The 23,532-nt window shown below is 47.5% G+C and overlaps 1 protein-coding gene across 2 annotated transcripts in view; it reads right to left on the bottom strand.

Moving 5' to 3' along the window:
• The window catches only part of GINM1 (glycosylated integral membrane protein 1), a 34,376-nt gene extending 12,005 nt beyond the window's left edge, over positions 1–22,371 (bottom strand). For both annotated transcript variants that reach the window (XM_065400595.1, XM_065400596.1), the window contains exon 1: positions 22,245–22,371. In XM_065400595.1, the coding sequence (XP_065256667.1) occupies positions 22,245–22,352 (108 nt within the window). In that variant the 5' untranslated portion in view covers positions 22,353–22,371. The remainder of the gene's footprint in view (positions 1–22,244) is intronic.
• Positions 22,372–23,532: the final 1,161 nt, after the last annotated feature.

Below are 23,532 nucleotides of genomic sequence, written 5' to 3'. Positions count from 1 at the left end.
GGTTATTTTAGGGAGGTCGGAGTATTGCCACTCTTACTTCTGTGCTGCTTTCAGAGCTGGGCAGCTGGAGAGCAGCAGCTGTTAACCAGGCACCCAGCTCTGAAGACAGTGAGAGTGGCGGCTGCTGACTGAGGGCCCAGCTCTGCCGGCAGCAGCACAGAAGTAAGGGTGGCAATACCATACCATGCTATCCTTACTTCTGTGCTGCTGCTGGAAGCGGCTCTGCCTTCAGAGCTGGGCTCCCGGCTAGCAGCTACCACTCTCCAGCTGCCCAGCTCTAAAGGCAGAGCCACCACCAATAGCTGCGCAGTGCCGCAACCCCTCCCTACAATAACCTTACAACTTCCCCACACACACACACAACTCCTTTTTGGATAAGGATCCCTACAGTTACAACACCATGAAATTTCAGATTTAAATAGCTGAAATTATGAAATTTATTATTTTTAAAATCCTATAACCATGAAAATTGACCAAAATGGACTGTGAATTTGGTAGGGCCCTAAATTATAGCAAATGAAGACAGAAGAAACCTAATATGGCAGAATTTCTCAATCTGTGGGTCATGACCAAAACTTGGGTCATCAAAATGTGTCAAAAAGGGTCAGGTGGCCTGGCCAACCCTTCACCATAAGGGCTGAGCCAAACCTGAGTGGTGCTGCGACCCTGGAGGTTGCAATGCCTGGAGCAGGGAGCCAACCCCAGGCAGCCCCGCAGGACAGGAGCCACCACTGTGATACGTATAGTGTACTTATTTAGTACATATTACAGTAATATGTATATTACATATTGCAAATAAGAAATACTTAGTAGGCAGATGTCTTTTGTGCTAGAGCTATTTACTGGTTTGTGACAGTCCATCACGTTTTAGAAATGGGTAATACAGTACGACACTTAGTCCATTCCCACTCCACATCAGTGCAAAGTCATCTACATGATTTTTAGTGCTTGATCCAGTTTAGTTTTCAATAAGCATAACGCTGCCATAAATGGGACAAAATTTTAGTTGTCTGAGTTGCTAGTAATCCTCACTCCTTCCACCCCATGACACCCGTAACCGCATCCACACATTCTTTCCCTGCCAAGATGCATGGGATTTGTTTCCTTCTTTCAATCTCAAATTGTTTTAATCTATGACATTATTGCCCCTACCATCGTCCAGTCCCTAAGAAAACTACATTTTCTCCCTCCCGTCTCATCATTCAGTCCTGTCACTTTGTCCTGACGCCTACTTTACTAACTCTGTCAACCTCTCATTTGTCTCTCGTACCTTCCTTATAGCTCCAAAACCTGCCACTGTCCATTCCGGTCTTCAAAGAACACCTCCCTTGAACCTGACACACACTAACTACTGTCCCATTGTCACCCTGCCCTTTCTCAGCAAACTGCTTGACAAAGTAGTTTTTAATTTCCCCACTCGCTTTTCATACAACCTTAACTGATTTCAACCTGCTTTTTTGCTCTGGCCATAATCTGGAAAACTTTCTTCTCCTTAGAGACAAATCTTCTTTTTCTGCTGTTGATACCTTCTTCCCTGTACTCATTTTCCTCAACTCAGTGCAGCCTTTTTGACTGCATTTTCTTGTACAAACTTCATAACTAAAGAAGCATCTCAGAGTCCCTCAAATCACTTTTTTACTTCTGCTCTCTTTGACCCTCTCTACATTGGGATTTGAACCATGTTTTAAAAGAGAGAGTTTGGGGTCACATAGACTTAAGTCAGGGGTTCTCAAACTGGGGGTCGGGACCCCGAGGGGGTTGTGAGGTTATTACATGGGGGGTTGTGAGCTGTCAGCCTCCACCCCAAATCCCACTTCACCTCCAACATTTAGAATAGTGTCAAATACATAAAAAAGCGTTTTTAATGTATAAGGGGGGGGGGTCACACTCAGTGGCTTGCTATGTGAAAGGGGTCACGAGTACAAAAGTTTGAGAACCACTGACTTAAGTGGGTTTTGGAAATGGCTTTATACAATTTAGACTGTAAGCTCTATGGGACAGGAAATGTCTTACCATGCGTGTGCACTGCACAACAGGGCCCCAATTACTCAATGGGTCTTTATTATAATAATTTAGTCTCATCTACGCTGGTCAGTCCAAACCGCATTTAAAAATGATTTAGATGGAACAAGATTTAAATCGAGTATAAACATTCCACAAAGCCCAAGAGATAGTATTCTCCGGGAAAATGGCTCATTATTTATCTATCAACCACAGATATTTTGTCCCCAGTAAAATGGGGTTGAAAACCGTTTGGCCACTAATGTACAAAAGGCAATTTGCTCCTCAATGTCTGTTACAGGAAGCAGATGTCTCCCATTTTCAGAACTAGAAAACAACCATTCAGGAAAGATGAAGCTCACCAGCTCATTTACATAACTAATATCAGTTACTGCCAATGTAAATCAGATTCATAATAAAATTGTAGAACCCAATCCATTGGGCTTCCAGCCAGCTCCCTCACGCTAAACATATTCTTCTCATCTGGCCCATATTAAGAAATATTAAAAAAACCAAAACATATATCTAATCTAATTCTTGATTTAGCATTAAGAGCTGTATTGTATCTTTTACCTCCCAGCCTTACACAGCAGAAATTACTACTCCCTTCCTCTTGTGATTTCCTAACTTCTTTTGCTTTGCCAAGTAACGCTGAGTGATCCACAGGGTACATTTTCCAGGCAGTCTTAATCCTCCCTCATTTTTTAGGATTCCGGTGCATTTTGAACATATTTATGCAAAAGGTATTTATACAAAATCTTTACAGAATGATGCAGAATGACTCACTCAGATTATGAGTTGGGGGGGAAACTGTACCACTGTTGCAAAAATAATTAAAAGGGAGGAAGGAAAGTCCATGTTTCAAAAGTGTTGGTTTGGGAAATGAAAGGGTGTAACAGGACATGCCGAGTCTTCAGCTAACTCAACACCTTGGCCTTGGCTACACTGGCAATTCACAGCGCTGCACTTGCTGCGCTCAGGGGTGTGAAAAAACACCCCCCCTGAGCGCAGCGACTGCAGCGCTGTAAAGCGCCAGTGTAATCAGCGCCTGCAGCGCTGCACGCTCCCTCGCAGCGCTGCAAGCTATTCCCCTCGGAGAGGTGGAGTACTTGCAGCGCTGCGAGAGAGCTCTCCCAGCGCTGGCGGCGCGACTACACTCGCGCTTCACAGCGCTGTGAATCTGCGAGTGTAGCCAAGGCCCTTGTCACTCAGCTCCCCACCAGTGTATGTTAATTGGGACTTAACTGGAAGACAGGTAACTGACCTAAGGTGCCAATTAACTGAGTAGAGCTACAGCTGAGGGGCAAATTGAGGGGCAGCAACCCCCAGCAGCCGGGATTTTATGAGCACACAGGAAGGAAGTGCTGGAAGCCTGAATGAAGGCAGAGGTAGACGTGACTAGCTACTACTCGTACTGTTCCCTTCCCTAGAAACAAGTGGGGAAGCTGGTTATGGACTCTAAATATATGTAAATAACAATACCAGCTGTGGTCTGTGGAAAGATTATTATTAAAGTTAATGTTTAAAATTAAATATACACAAGCTAAGAGGGAAGGTACTGTACATCTGGGGTCAGGCTTCAGTTATGACGGATTACAGGTATCGGTTGCAAGGATGAAGAGATACATACATATCACATAACCAGCATAGACCCAGATTGGGGTGCAAGAGTTTTTAAAGTGTCAGTGGATAAGTGGGCTCGGGTACGCCACCCATGGACTGTATAAGGAGTCCAAGTCAGTATTGGTGTAGCGAATAAGTACATGGGCGGGGTGCATCCCTTGGTTCATCAGGGAAGGAAGTGGGTTATTTCCCTGGTCGGCGGTCTCAATTACTCAATGTGGTATTGACGGTGTCCTGTGATGTGTTCCGTATAAATGTCTCTCGACCACCTGATGGTGTCAGACACCATGAGCCGGGCGTAGCGTCGACCGACTCCGCACGCTCTCAGAACCGGCTAAAGTGCAGTGGTGGTGAAGAAGACCGGGTGAGTGAGTGAGTCTGGAAAGGACCACCCCATGACAAATGCATAAAAGAAAAATACATTTGCTCAAATACTAGTGCTAAACCCAATCATTTCAAGCTTACAATATGAATTATACTCTAGTTATTTTGGTATTTCAAGGTCTTTCAATCCTTTCATCTCATAGTGCAGGGGTGGCCAACCTAAGCCTGAGAAGGAGCCAGAATTTACCAATGTACATTGCCAAAGAGCCACAGTAATATGTCAGCAGCCCTCCAACAGCTCCACCCTCCTGCCCCCCACTCCCAGCGCCTCCTGATCAGCTGTTTCGTGGCATGCAGGAGGCTCTGGGGCGGGGGGAGGGGAGGAGGGAGGAGCAAGGGCACGGCAGGCTCGGGGGAGGGGGCGGGAAGAGGTGGAGTGGGGGCAGGGCCTGTGGCAGAGCCAGGGATTGAGCAGTGAGCACCACCCGGCACATTGGAAAGTTGGCGTCTGTAGCTCCAGCCCGAGTCGGTGCCTATACAAGGAGCCGTATATTAACTTCTGAAGAGGCGCATGTGGCTCTGGAACCACAGGTTGGGCACCCCTGTCATAGTGTCTAGTCCTAAATTAAAATATTCTGAACTCCCACTTGAATGGGAATTTTAACTGCATATGTTTAAGAAATTTAAAAAAATGAAAGTGAGCAGTTGTCTCCTGTCCATATACTGCCAAAGTTATGGACTGCAGTCATAGTGCCTGGACATTCAAAATGCTTTGAAGTGTGCAACATCAAAAAGGTTGCAGCTCTTGACCTAGTCAGAACAATTTAGTCTGCCACAACACACACCCACATCAGCCTGTAGCCCTTGCAAAACATACAGCCACATCTGTGTTCATGGCTTGCAGAGCCACATGAGCAGCAGAGAAATCATGCTCTTCCCATTCCCAATCCTCAGGGCCTTCAGTTCCAACTCTTTCATAGCTAGATAGGACTAACTCTCCTGCTCAGTGACCGTTTGACTTTTTTTGTTCCTCCTATATCCATAATCAGCTTGTCTGCCCCCCAAAAATTTATCAAAGGAAAAAACGGTTACTGATCTTTCGTAACTGTTGTTCTTCAAGATGTGCTGCTCACGCCCATTCCATGCTAGGTATGCGTGCGCTACGCACAGTTGCCAGATATTTTTCCCTCAGTGGTATCCATAGGGCCGGCCATGGTGCCTCCGGAGCCCCACGTTCCTGCGTCGGTATAAAGGGCGTTGCCAGCCCTGTACCCTCTCAGTTCCTTCTTGCTGGAAACTCCGACAGCGGAGCAGGGCAGGTCATGGAGTGGACACAAGCAACACATCTTGAAGAACAACACTTACGAAAGATTAGTAACCATTTTTTCTTCTGGGAGTGCTTGCTCTTGTCGATTCCATGCTAGGTGACTCACAAGCAGTATCCCCGGAGGTGGGATCAGAGTTCATGGACGTGCTGATTGCAACACTGCTCTAGCGAAATCGGCATGGTCACGGGCCTGTTAGGTGCTCCGGGGCTGGAGCACCCACGAGGAAAAATTAGTGGGTGCACTGCACCCACCGGCAGCCAAGCTCCCCTCACCTCTTCCCCTGAGAGCGCCACATCCCCGCTCCTCCGCCTACCTCCCAGCGTTTCCCGTCCAGCCACCATCAAACAGCTGTTTGGCAGCATTAGCTCGCTCTGGGAGGAAGGGGGAAGAGCAGGAACACGGCGCGCTAAGGGGAGGAGGCGGGGAAGAGGCAGGGCCGGGGTGGGGATTTGGGGAAGGAGTTGGAATATTGCAGAGGAGAAGGGGTTGGAAGAGGCGGGGCAGGGCCTCATAGAAGGGGTGGAGTGGGGATGGGGCCGGGGGCAGAGGGGGAGGGGTCAAGCACCCATGGGAAAGAAGGGAAGTCGGTGCCAATGTCCTGGATTGGTATCTGCACGAAGAACACTGCTGACGAAGCCTGGGCCCTTTGTGGAATGAGATGTCCCGGTGGCCAGAGACGGGACCTTCAACTGCTCGTAACAAGCTCGGATGCAAGCAGTGATCCAGGATGATATTCTTTAGGACGACACCGGTAGTCCTTTTGTTCTGTCCACCACACCTATGAAAAGCTGCACAGCCTTGCAGAAGGGCTTAGTCCTTTCAATATAGAAGGACAGGGCCCGTTTAACATTTAAAGCAGGGGTGGCCAAAGTGCGGCTTGCGAGCCACATACAGCTCTTTTAAAGTGCAGCTTGCGGAGTCCCCCACATCCCCAACCCATTCTCCACTACCAGACTGCGGTAGGGGGAGCTCAAGGCTTTTGCCCTGTGGCAGGGTGGTGGGGCTTGGGGCTTATGCCCTGCGGGGAGGGAGGTCTGCAGGAGGCATCTGCTGGGGCTCAGGGCTTCAGCAGCAGCTGGGCTGAAGCCCCGAGCTGCAGCTGGCATGCCCCACAGGACTGAAGCCCCGAGTCCCGGCTGGCATGCCCACCTCTCAAACTTCTGTAGATTATCATAAGTGGCTTGGCGTGTCAGTAAGTTTGGCCACCCCGATCTAAAGTATGTATCCAATGTTCCTCATCAGTGCTGTGAGGCTTTGGAAAGAAGTGTCCTGATTATCATGGAACTGCAACACTACCTTTGGTAGGAAGGGCGGGTGGGGGCCCTTGTCCTTAAAGAACACCGTACAAGGGGGTTCTGAAGTCAGGGGCTTTGATTTCAGAGACCCTTCTGGCCGACATAATTGCCACTAGGAAAGCAACCTTCCATGAGAGGAGCAGTAGAGAACAAGATGCCAACAGCTCAAAGGAGAGTCCCGCGAGCCTTGACAGGACCAGCTTTAAGTCCCATGGGGGAAATCGGTTCACGGACTTGTGGGTAGCGTCTTTCTAAACCCTTGAGGAACCTGATAGTCATCTCATGGGAAAAGACTGATCTGCCTTGGACCCAAGGATGGAAGGTCGAGAGGACTGACAAGTGAACCTTGACTGATGACAGTGCCAGATCCTGGTGCTTCAGGTGGAGCAAGTAGTCCGAGATGGACTGCAGAGAAGACCGAGACGGAAAAAGGATTCCATTCTGAGGCCCAACAAGTGAAACGTTTCCACTTAGGTAGGTAGCCCTGGTGGAGGGCTTCCTGCTACCTAGCAAAACTTGCTGGACCTGCTCCTCGGGGTTCAGCCATACAGAAGCCATGCCGTCAGGTGTAGAGAGGCGAGGTTTGGGTGAAGCAACTGGCCTTGATATTGTGAAATCAAGTCTGAATGTGGTTGCAGCTCTAGTGGAGTTGCCACTGAGAGGTCCAGAAGCGTGCCAAACCAATGCTGGTGTGGCCACGCCGGAGCTATCAAGGTAACTTTCACCTTGTCCCTCTTGATCTTTAGGAGGACCTTGTGAACCAAGGGGGATTGGCGGGAAGGCATACATCAGTTCATTTGCCCACGAGAACAGGAAGGCATCAGACACAGAGCCCTGGCTGAGCCCATGCATTCAACATAACCATTTGCCTTTCCTGTTATGTCTGGTGGGGAACGGGTCCACTTAGGGAGTCCCCCACTTCTGGAAGATAACGCTGACTGCCTCTAGGTGAAGAGACCTCTTGTGGCGAAAGGAAAAGGACCTGCTGAGGTGATCCGCCAGCGCATTCTGCTCTTCTGGGAGGTGTACCGCCTTGAGAGGGATGTCGTGGTTCACACAGAAGGCCCATAGTCAGAGGGCCTCTTCAGAAAGGGCTGAGGAGCGAGCTCCCCCTTGCTTGTTGACATAAAACATCAAGGCCGTGTTGTCCGTCGAGACCTGCACAACCCTGCCTGACAGCTGGGGAAGAAACACCTTGCAGGCCAGGCGTATTGCCCTGAGTTCCCTGATGTTTATATGCAGGGAGAGTTCTTCCTGGACCAGAGACCCTGGGTCTGACATTGCTGAGGTGGGTTTGGTCCCACCCCCGGTCTGACAGCCTCTGTGCTGTTGAAGAGGATGAAAGTCTCAGGGAAAGAGAACAAGCAGAGGGAAACGATCCCATAGTTGGGACCCTCCTTCCAGATGATGTTGTGGTATCCTTTCGCAATGAGGATACCTCTCCAGGGGAGGGAACTCCAGTTATTAGGAAAATACAGGTATTAGTAATGGGCAATTCAATCATTAGAAACATAGATAGCTGGGTTTGTGATGACCAGGAGAACTGCATGGTGACTTGCCTGCCTGGTGCGAAGGTGCGGATCTCTCGAGACATCTAGATAGACTTATGTGTAGTGCTGGGGAGGAGCTAGCGGTCAAGGTACATGTAGGTACCAATGACAGAGAACGATAGGTGAGAGGTCTTGGAGGCCAAATTTAGGCTGCTAGGTAAGAGATTGAAGTCCAGAACCGCCATGGTAGCATTCTCTGAAATGCTTCCAGTTCCATGCGCAGGGCCAGTTAGACAGGCAGAACTGCAGGGTCTCAATGCATGGATGAGACGATGGTGTAGAGAGGAGAGGTTTAGATTTATTAGGAACTGGGGAAACTTTTGGGAAAGTGGGAGCCTATACAGGAAGGATGGGCTCCACCTTAACCAAAATGGAATCAGGCTGCTGGCACTTAAAATTTAAAAGGTCTTAGTTGTTAAATTAAGGGCTGGGAAAAAGCTGACAGGTGCGGAGGAGCATGTGGTTCGGATAGAGACAACCCTGAGGGGAGGATCTATTAATGGAGATTCTCTATGTCCTAATAAGGAGGAGAGGATGGAAGATGATAAAATACAGATAGGATCTGATGAGAAACAGTCAAATGAAAAAAAGTCCCATTCAATTACATCATGTAATGACAGACAGCTAAAAAGTGACAAGTTTTTAAAGTATTTATATACCAATGCTAGAATAATAATAAGATGGGTGAACTAAAGTGCCTCGTATTAAATGAGGATATTGATAGAACAGGCATCACAGAAACATGGTGGAATGAGGATAACCAATGGGACACAGTAATACCAGGGTACAAAATATATCGCAAGGATAGAACACGTCGTGCTGGTGGGGGAGTGGCACTATATGTGAAAGAAAGCGTAGAATCAAATGAAGTAAAAATCTTAAATGAACCAATCTGTACCATAGAATCTCTATGGATACTAATTCTATGCTCTAATAAGAAGAATATAGCAGTAGGGATATATTACCGACCACCTGACCAGGATGGTGAGAGTGACTGTGAAATGCTCAGGGAGATTAGAGAGGCTATTAAAATAAACCCAATAATAATGGGGAATTTCAACTATCCCCATGGTGACAGTGCACTCCATATGATGTTATGAAAATATGCTAATGAGTGTGAATATAATGTAACTGGGATATGCTTCATGCAAAAGGTCTCTTGTAAAGCATCATTACAAAGCTTTCAGAATAGCAGCCGTGTTAGTCTGTATCCGCAAAAAAGAACAGGAGTACTAAATTTGTTAGTCTCTAAGGTGCCACAAGTACTCCTGTTCTTATTACAAAGCGTATAATCTACTGAGTGTGTTCATCCTATTTGTATGAATGTATCATTCTTGTATCTGAAACTAGAAATATGAAATATAACTCTGAGGTCCTATTGTAGTTATGCAAAGTGTGGGCCATTAATGGTGGCTTGGAATCTTGATGGCTCCCATTAACCAGGACAGTTGGTTGTAGACGGCTCTGTTTACTTGTAAGTCTTCCTGTGTACATGTGTGCTGGCAAGTGGGCAATAAAGTCCTACAGTGACATGTGATCATGTCACCTGAACTGGAATCCATCTTTAACCTGGTGCTTTTCCATGTAGAAGGGTGGGAAGCCAGAGAGGGACAAAGGATTCCTGCCTTGTGCAAAAGATATATAAGGGGGTGGAACAGAACAAAGGGGGCTGCAGTCATGAGAAATCCCCTAGCTACCACCTGAGCTGGAACAAGGACTGCACTGGGGAAAGGATTGGGCCCAGACTAGAATGAGGCTAGTCTGTCAAAGAAGCTTATTGGAACATCTCTGAGGGTGAGATTTACCTGCATTTGGTTTCCTACTGTATTAGGCATTAGACTTGCATGTTTTATTTTATTTTGTTTTGTTTGGTAATTTACTTTGTTCTGTCTGTTATTACTTGGAACCACTTAAATCCTACTTTCTGTATTTAATAAAATCACTTTTTACTTATTAACCCAGAGTATGTATTAATACCTGAAGGAGGGGGGCAAACAGCTGTGCATCTCTCTCTATCAGTGTTACAGAGGGCGGACAATTTATGAGTTTATTTGGGGTTTGGGACCCCATTGGGAGCTGGGCTGGAGACAGGAGCACTTCTTAAGCTGTTTTCAGTTAAGCCTGCAGCTTGTGGAGGACGTGCTTCAGACGTGGACCTGTGTTTGCAGCAGGCAAGCGTGTCTGGCTCAAACAAGGCAAGGTTCTGAAGTCCCAAGGTGGCAGGGAAAATGGGCTCAGTGGTAGTCCCAGCACATCAGGTGGCAGTCCCAAAGGGATTTCTGTGATCCAACCCATCACACCCATATTGACTGGGTACATGTCACTTCAGGACGGGAGGCAGAAATAAAGTTTCTTGACACCTTAAATGACTGCTTCTTGGAGCAGCTAGTCCTGGAACCCACAAGAGGGGAGGCAATTCTTGATTTAGTCTTAAGTGGGCACTGCTCTGTTCTCCGAGCAGACAGACTCCAAGCTGCACAGCCTCAAAGACTTGAGAGCCACGCTCCGCTCTCTAGCCCTATATGCTCTCCCGGCTTTCAGGAAGCATTTCAGACCTCAACAGCCATAAGAACAGAAGAAAGGCCATACTGTGTCAGACCAAAGGTCCATCTAGCCCAGTATCCTGTGTTCCAACAGTGGCCAATGCCAGGTGCCCCAGAGGGAATGAACAGAACAGATAATCATCAAGTGATCCATCCCGTCGCCCATTCCCAGCTTCTGGCAAACAGAGGCTAGGGAAAACAGAGATCATGGAGGCACCATGCCCGGTACTGCCTCCAGGTGGTGCCAGAGGATTGGTGACCAATGCTGGGTCAGGGACTGCTGCAACAGGGCCATGAAGGTGCCACAACCGCTGGTGCCAAACAGGAGCTCTCTACCCCCTGCAGCCTTCTGTCTCCGGTAGTCCTGGCTGGCATGGGACCTTGGGTGGTGAGTGGTATCGGGAGAGACATCAAGTCCTTTGCAGCCTGGAAAGCCTCCAGAGTCGAGGGGCCCCACAAGGATGAGGTACCACAACCGCTCCCCAGAGTCGGACGTGGGCTCCAAATCGGGCTTGGTACACCGACCGTGGCTCTGGAGAGGACAAATGGCCCGGCCCGGGTCTCACATCAATTGCTCCCCCTCTTATCGCTCTTTGGCACCAGAGAGCGTCCTCTCCCAGCGCTTGTGCTTCTTCCTGAGCGCCGGTGCTGGGGAACGGTGCTGGGAAGAGCACAGAGGCTGAAGTACTCAGTGCCAATTCGGAGCAGGACGGCTCAGAGCCTTCAGGTGGATGTCTCTGACTTTCTGAGTCCTTGGTCTGAAGCCCTTGTAGATTTTACACTTCTCCTTAACGTGAGCTTCCCCAAGGCACTTTAGACAAGGCGAACACGAGTCGCTCATAGGCACAGGCTTGCCGCAGGAGGTGACAGCTTGAAGCCCAGGGACTGGGGCATACCCAGTACCTAGGACAACATCTCTCCAAGACTAGGACAACTATCTGTACCATATACACTCAGAGTAACTAAATCTGCTAACTACAACAACTATATACAACAGATCAGAGTCCAAACCACTATGAGGAAAGCCTTGCAAGAGCAAGAAGGTCATCCCAAGCAACCATGATGGGCGATAAGAAGGAACTGAGAGGGCATGGAGCTGGCAGCGCCCTTTATATCGGCACATGTGCGTGGGGCTCCAGGGGGAACTAGGGATGACCCTGCAGATACCACTGAGGGAAAAAATCTCCGGCACCTGTGCACATGGCGTGCACACACCTAGCATGGAATCGACATGAACAAGCACTTGAAGAACAACATTTATTCCTGTTGCCATATGTACCCATCTTGCATGCACATAACAGAGGCCTTTAGAGGATTACCAACTATGCTAAGGTACATTCTAAACAGATTTTAGGCCATGTCTACACAAGCGAGCTTACAGCGACACAACTCTACCAATGCAGCTGCGCCGCTGTAAGATTGCTCATGTAGCCACGCTATGCCGACGGGAGAGAGCTCTCCTGTCGACATAATAAAACCACCTCCACGAGCAGCAGTAGCCATGTAGGCAGGAGAATCTCTTCCGGCAACATAGCCCTGTGCACGCTACCACTTGTGCCAGCGAAACTTATGTCGCTCGGGAGTGTGTTTTTTTCCACACCCCAGAGAGACATAAGTTTTACGAACATATGTGGTAGTGTAGACATGGCCTCAATATTTTTGGTGCTAAATGATAGAGTCTCAGTCACCCTTGCCCCAATTGTATCTGCGCTGGCGCAGAAACATTGCACCGACACAAATAGTGGGTTGTTAATTCTGACAGCTATAATCTATGCAAGCAGTGTTGTAGCCACGTTGGTCTCAGGATATTAGCGACACAAGGTGGGTGAGGTAATAATACCTTTTACTGGTCCACCTTGTATCTTTAATATGCTGAGACCAACATGGCCGAGAGTCACCTTCTCTCAATTTATTACAGCTAGTCAGAGAACCTCATAAGCCTCAGTCCTAGAGGGCTTAGTTTGCTGAGGATACAACTACACTGCAGTAAAAGACCTGTGGCACCACTGGCCCGAGTCAGGCTTGTGGGGCTAATATTGACAGTGTAGCTGTTGGGGGGGGGGGGGGGGGGAGGAAGGGGAAGGTCTCAGAGCCTGGGCTGCAGCCTGAGCCTGAACCTCAACTACACAGCTATTTTTAGCCCCACAGCCTGAGCCCTGTAAGCCTAAGACAAATTGACCCAGGCTCTGAGACTCAATGCTACAGTTTTTTATTGCAGTGTAGACATACCCAGAGAGTCCCCCCACAGTTGTGCTTTAGCACAATTCCCAACCATTTCATGAAGAGAGAAAGAAACCAGGAAGTAAACTCAGGTCTCCTACCTTACAGTACAGGATAGGCCAATACTGGAATTGCTGCCACTTTTTTATTAATTAAATTATGATTATTCTTTAAACAAAGTTACTTGGAGGAGAACTTTGCTGGTGTATGAATTTATTACAATCTTGTATTAGCAGGAGAATTGACCAGATAACCCAGCAGATCTTTCCCGTTTCATGCTTCTATGATAAGACACTTGGCAGTTCACAACTATTGTAATCAGAGGATGTTTAGTCACAATTTAAATATTAACACAGAACTATCCAGCTTTTTAAAAAAATCAAAGGTCTAAGTTCACATGTCTCATGAAGCATCCTCTAATTCCAACAGAGGTAACCTTTAGAAATGGTACCAAAATAAAACCAACTATTCAAAAACTCCAAATTTACTTTATAACCTCCCTTCTCCACTCGATCCCACCCAACAACAACAAAAACCACAATTAACTATACACCACAACATTTTCTTGCCCCAATCCTGTAGCACTGAAATCACAGGAGCAACACTGGGGCCTACAGCATTACAGTACTCCATAGCATGGAGCTGTCATGAAACGGATGTATATATGTTAAAAATATAAAGATATATATGTGGAATAGCTTTAATATTAATAACTACATTTTTCTCCCTTCTCCCAGCCAGCAGTTTTTCTACATATTGATACATACAATCAATATGCAACATTCCATTTCATACACAAAAAGCTACTGTAAGTTACAAAGTAGTTAAAAAAAAAAAAAAAAAACACTACTTTTTGAGCAGTCTTATAACTTAGTCACCTGAATAATTTTTTTAAAACATTTGAAAAACAGACCATCATTGTTAAGTTTCAGCTTGAAGAAGAAATACAGGTCAAATAAAAATTAGGTTTATATTTTCAAAATGAGAAGATATTTCTAGCGATGTGCACTCACCCCTCAATACACTGGCACACACAGCCTGCATACACCCCAACATATATAACATTCATGCATGTATCCCCTCACACACACCCCACATATATGTACTAGTGTAGAAATGTCCAAACACTTCTTAATGACAGCAAGTGGTTGTCTACAGTAGACTTTCTTAGACCTTTTTAAAATTTCCCATGTTGCAACCAGGTCTACTGACATGGCTATAGGACAAAAAATGTCAGGCCCTGCATACTTTACAGCAAAGTTTTTAGAACAGTCCTCTAGGGAGATCTTGCATTACTAAAACTTCATTACATTTATTATTAGTCTAAGGCCTGGTCTACAATATGAGTTTAGGTCAAATTTAGCAGTGTTAAATCGAATTAACCCTGCACCCATCCACACAACGAAGCCATTTACTTCGACATAAAGGGCTCTTAAAATCGATTTCTGTACTCCTCTCCAACGAGGGGAGTAGCGCTGAAATCAACATTGCCGGTTCGAATTAGGGTTAGTGTGGATGAAATTCGATGGTATTGGCCTCCGGGAGCGATCCCACAGTGCACCATTGTGACCGCTCTGGTCAGCAATCTGACTTCAGATGCACTGGCCAGGTAGACAGAAAAGCCCCGCGAACTTTTGATTTTCATTTCCTGTTTGCCCAGCGTGGAGAGCACAGGTGACCACTCAGAACTCATCAGCACAGGTAACCATGCAGTCCGAGAATCGAAAAAGAGCACCAGCATGGACTGTACGGGAGGTACTGGATCTGATTGCTATATGGGGAGAGGATTCAGTGCTAGCAGAACTACGTTCCAAAAGACGAAATGCCAAAACATTTGAAAAAAATCTCCAAGGGCATGATGGAGAGAGGCCACAATAGGGACTCACTACAGTGCTGCGTGAAAGTTAAGGAGCTCAGACAAGCCTACCAGAAAACCAAAGAAGCAAACGGAAGGTCTGGTGCAGAGCCGCAGACATGCCGCTTCTATGCTGAGCTGCATGCAATTCTAGGGGGAGGGCGCCACCACTACCCTACCCCGACCGTGGATTCCAAGGAGGGGGTACTCTCAGCCATGCCTGAGGATTCTGCGGACAGGGAAGATGAGGAGGAGGAGGAGGAGGAGGACGACGACAACAACAAGCTTGCGGAGAGCACACAGCACTCCATTCTCCCCAACAGCCAGGATCTTTTTCTCAGCCTGACTGAAGTACCCTCCCAACCCTCCCAAGGCAGTATCCCAGACCATGAAGCCATGGAAGGGAACTCTGGTGAGTGTACTTTTGTAAATATAAAACATGGTTTAAAAGCAAGTGTTTTTTAATGATTAATTTGCCCTGAGGACTTGGGATGCATTCGCGGTCAGTACAGCTACTGGAAAAGTCTGTTAATGTGTCTGGGGATGGAGCGGAAATCTTCCAGGGACATCTCTATGAAGCTCTCCTGGAGGTACTCCAAAAGCCTTTGCAAAAGGTTTCTGGGCAGTGCAGCCTTATTCCGTCCTCCATGGTAAGACACTTGACCACGCCATGCTAGTAGCAAGTAATCTGGTATCATTGCGTGACAACGCCTGGCAGCATATGGTCCCAGTGTTTGCTGGCATTCAAGCAACATCTGTTCTTTATCTCACTGTGTTATCCTCAGGAGAGGGATACTGTTCATGGTAACCTGGTTGAAATACGGGAAGTTAATGAAGGGGACAGAAGTGGCCGTTCCTACTGGGCTGTTTGCCTGTGGCTGAAAAGAAATCCTTCCCTGCAGTTAGCCAAGCGGTGGGTGGGCGGGGAGGACCCCATTGGCGCTGAGCCTTTCGCTTTTGGCTAGCAGGGATCTTCCCTGATACCAGCCACGCGGTGGGGGGAGGGATAAAGCAATCATCCCAGAGAATTGGATGGGTGGTGGGGGGGTTTAGTTTGGTTTCTGCTGCTGCACGTTAACAGGAAAACCGCAGCACTCAACGGGCTTTGCTTGGTATGGGAAAGGAGGGTGCTGCTTTTACGAAGGTTGCAGAAGCCGAAAGACAATGGCTTACCATGGCTGCATGCAAGCCGAATTCTGTTGCCCGGACCTGCGTCTGTGATCTCTAAGACCAAAGCCGCAGGCACTCAATATTAAGATGCCAAATGCAACCTTGTACCGAAATCACATGTGCTATGTAATGTGAATAGTGTTGTTCACCATGAAAGAGTATAAGCATTGTTCTGTAAAATGTCTTTTTTCCCCTCCCATAGCTGCAAATTTTTCAAGTCTCCCTCCTCTGTCCCGAAAGATATCCCAGATAAGGCGGCGAAAAAAAAATGCACGTGAGACAAAATGTTCTCGGAAATCATGCAATCGACCCGCGATGAAAGAGCTCACCTGAATGAGTAGAAGGACACGGTATCACAGTACAGGAAAGCTGCCAGTGAACGTGAGGCCATGAGGGACGAACGTGAGGATAGGAGGGACGCTCAAGATGAGAGGTGGCGGGATGCAACGCTGGGGCTGCTGCTTGAGCAAACGGACATGCTCCGGCGTCTGGTGGAGCTTCAGGAACGGCAGCAGGATCACAGATTGCCGCTGCAGCCCCTGTATAACCACCCTCCCACCTCACCATGTTCCATAGCCTCCTCACCCAGATGCCCAAGAACGTGGGGGGGGGGAGGCTCCGTGCACCCTCCCACTCCACCCCAGTGGATAGCCCAAGCAAAAGGCGGTCATTATTTTGAACTTCTGAAGTGGCCTTTTCCTTCCCTCCTATCCTCCTCCCAAACCCCTCCACCCCCCGGGCTACCTTGTCAGTTCTCTCCCTATGTTTATAATCAATTAATAAATAATACATGATTTTTAAACGATAGTGACTTTATTTCCTTTGAAAGCAAGCTGTGATCGAAGGGGGGAGGGTGGGTTGCTTACAGGGAATGAGTCAATCAAGGGGGCGGGTTTTCACCAAGGAGAAACAAACAGAAATTTCACACTGTAGCCTGGCCAGTCATGAAACTGGTTTTCAAAGCTTCTCTGATGCACAGCGCTTCCTGGTGTGCTCTTCTAATCGCCCTGGTGTTTGGCTGCACGTAATAAGCAGCCAGGCGATTTGCCTCAACCTCCCACCCCGCCATAAATGTCTCCCCCTTATTCTCACAGAGATTTGGAGCACACAGCAAGCAGCAATAACAATGGGAATATTGGTTTGGCTGAGGTCTGACCGAGTCAGTAAAGTGCGCCAGCGACCCTTTAAACGTCCAAAGGCACATTCTACCACCATTCTGCACTTGCTCAGCCTATAGTTGAACAGGTCCTGACTACTGTCCAGGCTGCCTGTGTATGGCTTCATGAGCCATGGCATTAAGGGGTAGGCTGGGTCCCCAAGGATAACTATAGGTATCTCAACATCCCCAGCGGTTATTTTCTGGTCTGGGAAGTAAAAATCCCTTGCTGCAGCCGTTTAAACAGATTAGTGTTCCTGAAGACGCGAGCGTCATGAACCCTTCCCGGCCATCCCACGTTGATGTTGGTGAAACGTCCCTTGTGATCCACCAGTGCTTGCAGCACCATTGAAAAGTACCCCTTCCGGTTTATGTACTGGCTGCCCTGGTGCTCCGGTGCCAAGATAGGGATATGGGTTCCATCTATCGCCCCACCACAGTTAGGGAATCCCATTGCAGCAAAGCCATCTACTATGACCTGCACATTTCCCAGAGTCACTACCTTTGGTAGCAGCAGCTCAGCGATTGCTTTGGCTACTTGCATCACAGCAGCCCCCACAGTAGATTTGCCCACTCCAAATTGATTCCCGACTGACCGGTAGCTGTCTGGCGTTGCAAGCTTCCACAGGGCTATCGCCACTCGCTTCACAACTGCGAGGGCTGCTCTCATCTTGGTATTCTGGCGCTTCAGGGCAGGGGAAAGCAAGTCACAAAGTTCCATGAAAGTGCCCTTACGCATGCAAAAGTTTCGCAGCCACTGGGAATCGTCCCACACCTGCAACACTATTTGGTCCCACCAGTCTGTGCTTGTTTCCCAGGCCCAGAATCGGTATTCCACGGCTAGAACCTGCCCCATTAACAACATGATCTCCAAAGCACCGGGGCCTGCGGTTTGAGAGAATTCTGTGACCATGTCCTCATCACTCTCGTCACCGCGTTGCAGTCGCCGCCTCCTCCTCGCCTGGTTTTGCAGGTTCTGGTTCAGCATAAACTGCACGATAATGCGCAAGGCGTTTACAATGTTCATGACTGCTGTCTTGAGCTGAGCGGGCTCCATGCTTGCCGTGGTATGGCGTCTGCACAGTTCACCCAGGAAAAAAGGCGTGAAACGGTTGTCTGTCATTGCTTTCCCAGAGGGAGGGGGAGCATGTACCCAGAACCACCTGCGACAATGTTTTTGGCCCCATCAGGCATTGGGATCTCAACCCAGAATTCCAATGGGCGGGGGAGACTGCGGGAACTATTGAATAGCTATGGAATAGCTACCCACAGTGCAACGCTCCGGAAGTCGACGCTAGCCTCGGTACATGGACGCACACCGCCGAATTAATGTGCTTATTGTGGCCGCATGCACTCGACTTTATACAATCGGTTGCCAAAAATCAAATTCTGTAAATTCGGAGTAATCCTGTAGTGTAGACATTCACTTATACTGTACTTCTTAGGGTAAGTAATTAAAACTATGCTACACTTGTCAAATAAATGACATTATATTACCATGCATTAGCTGTGCTTTTCTTTTTGCATGTACACATTTGTTTACTTCCTACTTTGCAAATTTTATTAATTCACAATGGTGACCCAGTCACGGAGGTGAATTAGTAAGGTTCTTTGGATAACACCACTTATTCTCCCCTCTTCCCTACTTACATTGCTAGAATTAAATTTCTGCTTTCTCATTATTAAATAACATATTATGATTATTTTACCAAGTGTTGTAAAATCACATACCTAATTCCAAGATATTGGGACATCATTACATCATCCAGCAGTCAATTAATAAAATATGCCAGAAAGATACAGAGAATTACACAAATTTTCACAAGTTCAGAACAAATATCAGGTTATCGCCACAAGATACTTGCAAAAGTTATTTCTTTTATTGATTTAAATAAGTTGTTATTAACAAGCCTTTCCCCTTCCTCTGAAGTATAACAGCACATGGTGCCTGCATGCATATGTTAACATGTGTATGTGGTCTACATAGTGGAGAATATCTTAATATCTCACCAGTGAAAAACTATTTTTTGTCTTGAAAAACATCTCAGATGTTTTTAGTATCCAATAACAGATATTATCTGCAGGAAAAATAATGGTATGCACACTAAGTATATATGCCACATTTCTGACAAGTGAGTAGGTCACATCAAAAGAAATAATCAACATAAATAATCAAAAGGTAAAAATCACATTCTCAAAAACTAGAAACAACCATCCAGGGGAAAATTAATTTAGATAACTAAACTCAGTTACTGCCGATGTATATCAGAACAGGACCCAGCCCATTGTGCTTTCAGCCAGCTTTCTCACACTTCATGTATTCTTCTCACCAGGACCATATTAAGAATAAAAAAACTAAATGAAAACCAAAATGACCTAAACTTAATCTAACTTTTGACCTTGCATTAAGAACTGTATTGTATTTCTTTTACATCCTAGTTTTACACAGCAGAGATTATTAACTACTTTGCCTTGTGATTTCCTAGCTGCTTTTGCTTTGTCAAGAAACTCTAGGGACCTGAAGGATGTTTATTCCAGGATGTTTTAATCTTCCCTCATTTTTTAAGCTTCCAGTGCAGTTTGAACATATTTTTAAAGAAGAATTTAACAAAAGATAACTTTGTGAAATATCTCTTGAACCTCTACAGAATGATGCAGAATGAGTCATTTGAATTACAAGGCAAAAACCTGTGCTGCTGTCCAAACAAAATATGAAAAGAAGGGAAAGTCCATGTTTCATAAGTGCTTGTTTGGGAAATGACAGGCACTGAGCAACAAGTGACGTACTCAAGTATGAGAGCTAAAGCAGAGCATTTCAAACCTACAAAATGACTTCAAACCAAGTCATTTTAGTATGTCAAGGTTTTTCAATCCTTTCCTGTCGTGTTTTCCCATAACACCTTTCCTAAATTAAAAACATACATTCTTAACCTACACTGAAGGGGAACTTTAACATCATGTTTAAAAAGTTTAAAACATCAAGCAATTGATAGTATTCTGTCCACATACTGTCAAAGTTACAGAATATACAGACATAATGCCCAGTCCAGACCTAACTAAAAGTGATAGTGGCTTTCTGATCTGTGAAACACTCACAGGTCTGCAGATCCAAAACTATGCAGAGTAAAGATTCGTCTACCATTCGTTGCAACACATGTCTTGTGAAGCCACATGGAACAGGGGAGAAGGGAGAATTCACGCTCATCTCATTCTTGGGACCTTCAATTTCAAATCTGCAGCAGCAGCTACTTTGTGACAAGTCAGTTCATATCTAGTCAAGAGTAACTCTGCTCAGCAATAAAGATTTTGTTCCTTCTATATCAAAAATACATTTCTAAAGAATGCATAAAGCTCAATCATTTGTCCCCCCCCCCCAACTTCAATCCACACAGGAGTCCTTCTGACAATTATCAATTGTGATAAGGAACATTCCAAACAGATAGTAACTTTTTGGTGATAAAGAACAATTGAGACTCGGTCATTCTCGCCTCACTTGTTTCTGGGCCAATGTAGATACAGCCCACCGACACAGAAAGAGAGCTGTCAATGCTGACAGCTGTTATATCTTTTACAGACAGCAAACCTCTATAAAGCCCCAATCCTACCAACAGTTACACAGGTGCTATATGTTTGTAACAGCATCAGGGCCATAGTTTCCCAGCTGAGAGTTCCCAGTTAGCAAACTAAGGGTACGTCTATCGGGGATCGATTTATCACGTGTAGTGTAGACGCGATAAATCAATCCCCGATCACTCTCCTGTTGACTGCTGAACTCCAGCTCAGCCTCGGCGAGAGGCGGAAGCAAAGTCGACGGGGGAGCGGCAGCCATCGATCCCGTGCCGCGAGGACACGAAGTAAGTGATTCTAAGTCGATCTAAAATACGTCGACTTCAGCAACCCTATTCTCATAGCTGAAGTTGCGTATCTTAGATCAATCCCCCCCCAGTGTAGACCAGGCTTAAGGCCCTGTGTGAAGAGGCAGAAACCGGGAAGTAAACTCAGGTTTCCTACTTGCAATATAGCATGTACCACTAATGGGATTGCTACCAGGCTTTTTAAAATATTATTTTATTTACACAGTTACCTTGAGGAGAGCTTTGTAAATAAAAAAAACATGTTATCAGTTGTGTGTTAACAGCCCAATTGACTACTTAACCCAACAAAGTTGTTTCCCATTTGGTACTTCTGTGATAAGATGCTCTGAAGTTCACAACTATTGTAAGTAGAGGTTGCTTTATTCACAATTTCAGTATCAACATAGAACCAGTTGATGTGTTGGGGAGGGAGTAATTCTAGAGGTTATGGTTTACAGGTCTCATGAAGTATCCCCTAATTCCAACAAAAGTAACCTTTAAATAGTACCAAAATAAATCCCTAGCTCACAAAAAAACCAGATTTACTTTATAGCCAATCATATGAATATATATTTCAGCACCGACTCCCACCCCTCATTGTACTCTCTATACCATAACATTTTCTTGGCTCAATCATGTAGCACTGAAAACAAGAATTGGGCCTATAGGATCACGTTAATCTATAGCACGGAGCTGTCAAGATGTGGATGTATGCATTAAAAATACAAAGAAAAAAATACAGCTCATGTGCAAGTTAATTTTTAATACCTGTATTTTCTCTCTTTCCCCCAACCAGCCGTTTTTCTAAATATTAACATGTGCATAAACCATCAATTTGCAGCATTCCCTGCCATACACAAGAAAAGTTAGAGTAAAAAACAAACAAAAAAAGAAGAGATCCATTCCTAGTAAACTCATTTTAGTGCAGTCTGATAACATGGAATCACCCAAGCACATTTTAATTAAAATGCATTTGGAAAACAAATCATCAATGTCAGGTTTCAGCACTTGGCAAATATCAGGTCTATATTTTCAAACGGCCAGCCTGATTCTAGCCATGGACACTCACCCCTCAATACACTGACACGGCGCACACCCCTACCCCACCAGCACGCACCCCGGAATGCCAAGTGCGTCCCCTGCCCCCGCACACCCAGCGCACCCCGACGCCCCCCCAGCACACAGGGGCGCTGGAACAATTTGTACAGTGGGGGTGATGCTGAGAGCCATAGACCCAAACTCTGATGGAAACCGCGTCAAGCCAAGCCCCCACCCAGCGCACCTCACCCCCGCCCCGCCGCAGGCCGAGTCTCCCCTCTCGGTACCTGGCTGAGGAACTGGGGGAGGGCGGCGGGCTGCGGAGCCGCGGGGCCGAGCCGCCCCAGGACGAGGAGGAGTAGCAGGAGCCCGCCAGGCCCCAGCGCAGCCTCCATCTTGGGTCCCGGGAATTAAAACAAACTAGTGAAACATCCCCGCGGGAAGAGGGAGGGGAGCCGCAAGGGCGGGGCGAGGGGCGGGCTGGAGCCGGGGGAAGAGAGCGGGGCGGGGCCGGGCCGGGCTGTTGCATAAGAGCGGCTGGAGGGGGCGAGCGGGACTCACGTACACACGTCGCCTCCGCAGGACGGGGCACGACTGCCGGCGGGGGCGCGCCGCGGTCCGGCTCTGGGATGGCCGGTGCCCCCCGGGTGTCGCTGGAGCCATGTGCAGGCGAGGCGGCGATGGGGTTCCCTGGCGGGAGGTGGGAAAGACAATGAGGCGGATTGGCTCGTTCCGGCCATTGCATTCCCCCCACGTAGTCTGTGTGCTGGGGAAAGCCTCGTCTGCCGTCCCTCTTCCCCATCCCTGCCCTGCCCCTTTCCGCGCTCAGCTGTGGGGGAGGCCCCAAGGCCAACTTTTCCCCTGGCGAGAGAAGCCTCCGCGAAAGCAGAGCCACAAAGTCGGCACAGGCACACGCCGTTCGCGCAGGGGGGGCGTTCTCCCCTCTGTCCGCACTGCACGGGATCCCAAGGCGGCGCGGACGGTCCTGCGTGTTGATTTTTGGCCCTCTTTCAAGGAAGACTTTGAATATTTATTAACCTTTGCAAACACCAAAACACTTTGTGAAGACCAGTTAAGGTTGTAAGAGGTAATAATGAAAAACTCAAACCCACTGAACCCAGGATATAAGGTTCTGTACCAGAGGTGGGCAAACTATGGCCCACGGGCCGCATCTGGCCTGTCAGCCGTTTTAATCTGATCCTCGAGCTCCTGCTGGGGAGTGAGGTCTAGGGCTTGTCCTGCTCCAGCAGGGGAGCAGGGTCGGGGGCCACTCCATGCAGCCCGCGGAAGCAGTGACATGACCCCCCTCCGGCTCCTACGCATAGGTGCAGCCAGGGGGCTCTGCGCTACATGCTGCCCCCGCCCCAAGACACCGCCTCCACAGCTCCCATTGGCCGGGAACTGTGGCCAATGGGAGCTGCAGGGGCGGTGCCTGCAGACCAGGCAGCATGCAGCAGAGCCACCTGGCTGCACCTCCGTGTAGGAGCCAGACGGGGGGCATGCCATTGTTTCCGGGAACTGCTTGAGGTATGCGACGCCCAGAGCCTGCACCCCTGAGCCACCCCCCCCCCCCAG

This window comes from Emys orbicularis, chromosome 3, assembly GCF_028017835.1.
Source record: "Emys orbicularis isolate rEmyOrb1 chromosome 3, rEmyOrb1.hap1, whole genome shotgun sequence".
NCBI classification, from domain to species: Eukaryota; Metazoa; Chordata; order Testudines; family Emydidae; genus Emys; species Emys orbicularis.
The sequence above is the reverse complement of the archived record's forward strand: the minus strand, read 5'-3'. Positions and strand labels throughout refer to the sequence as shown.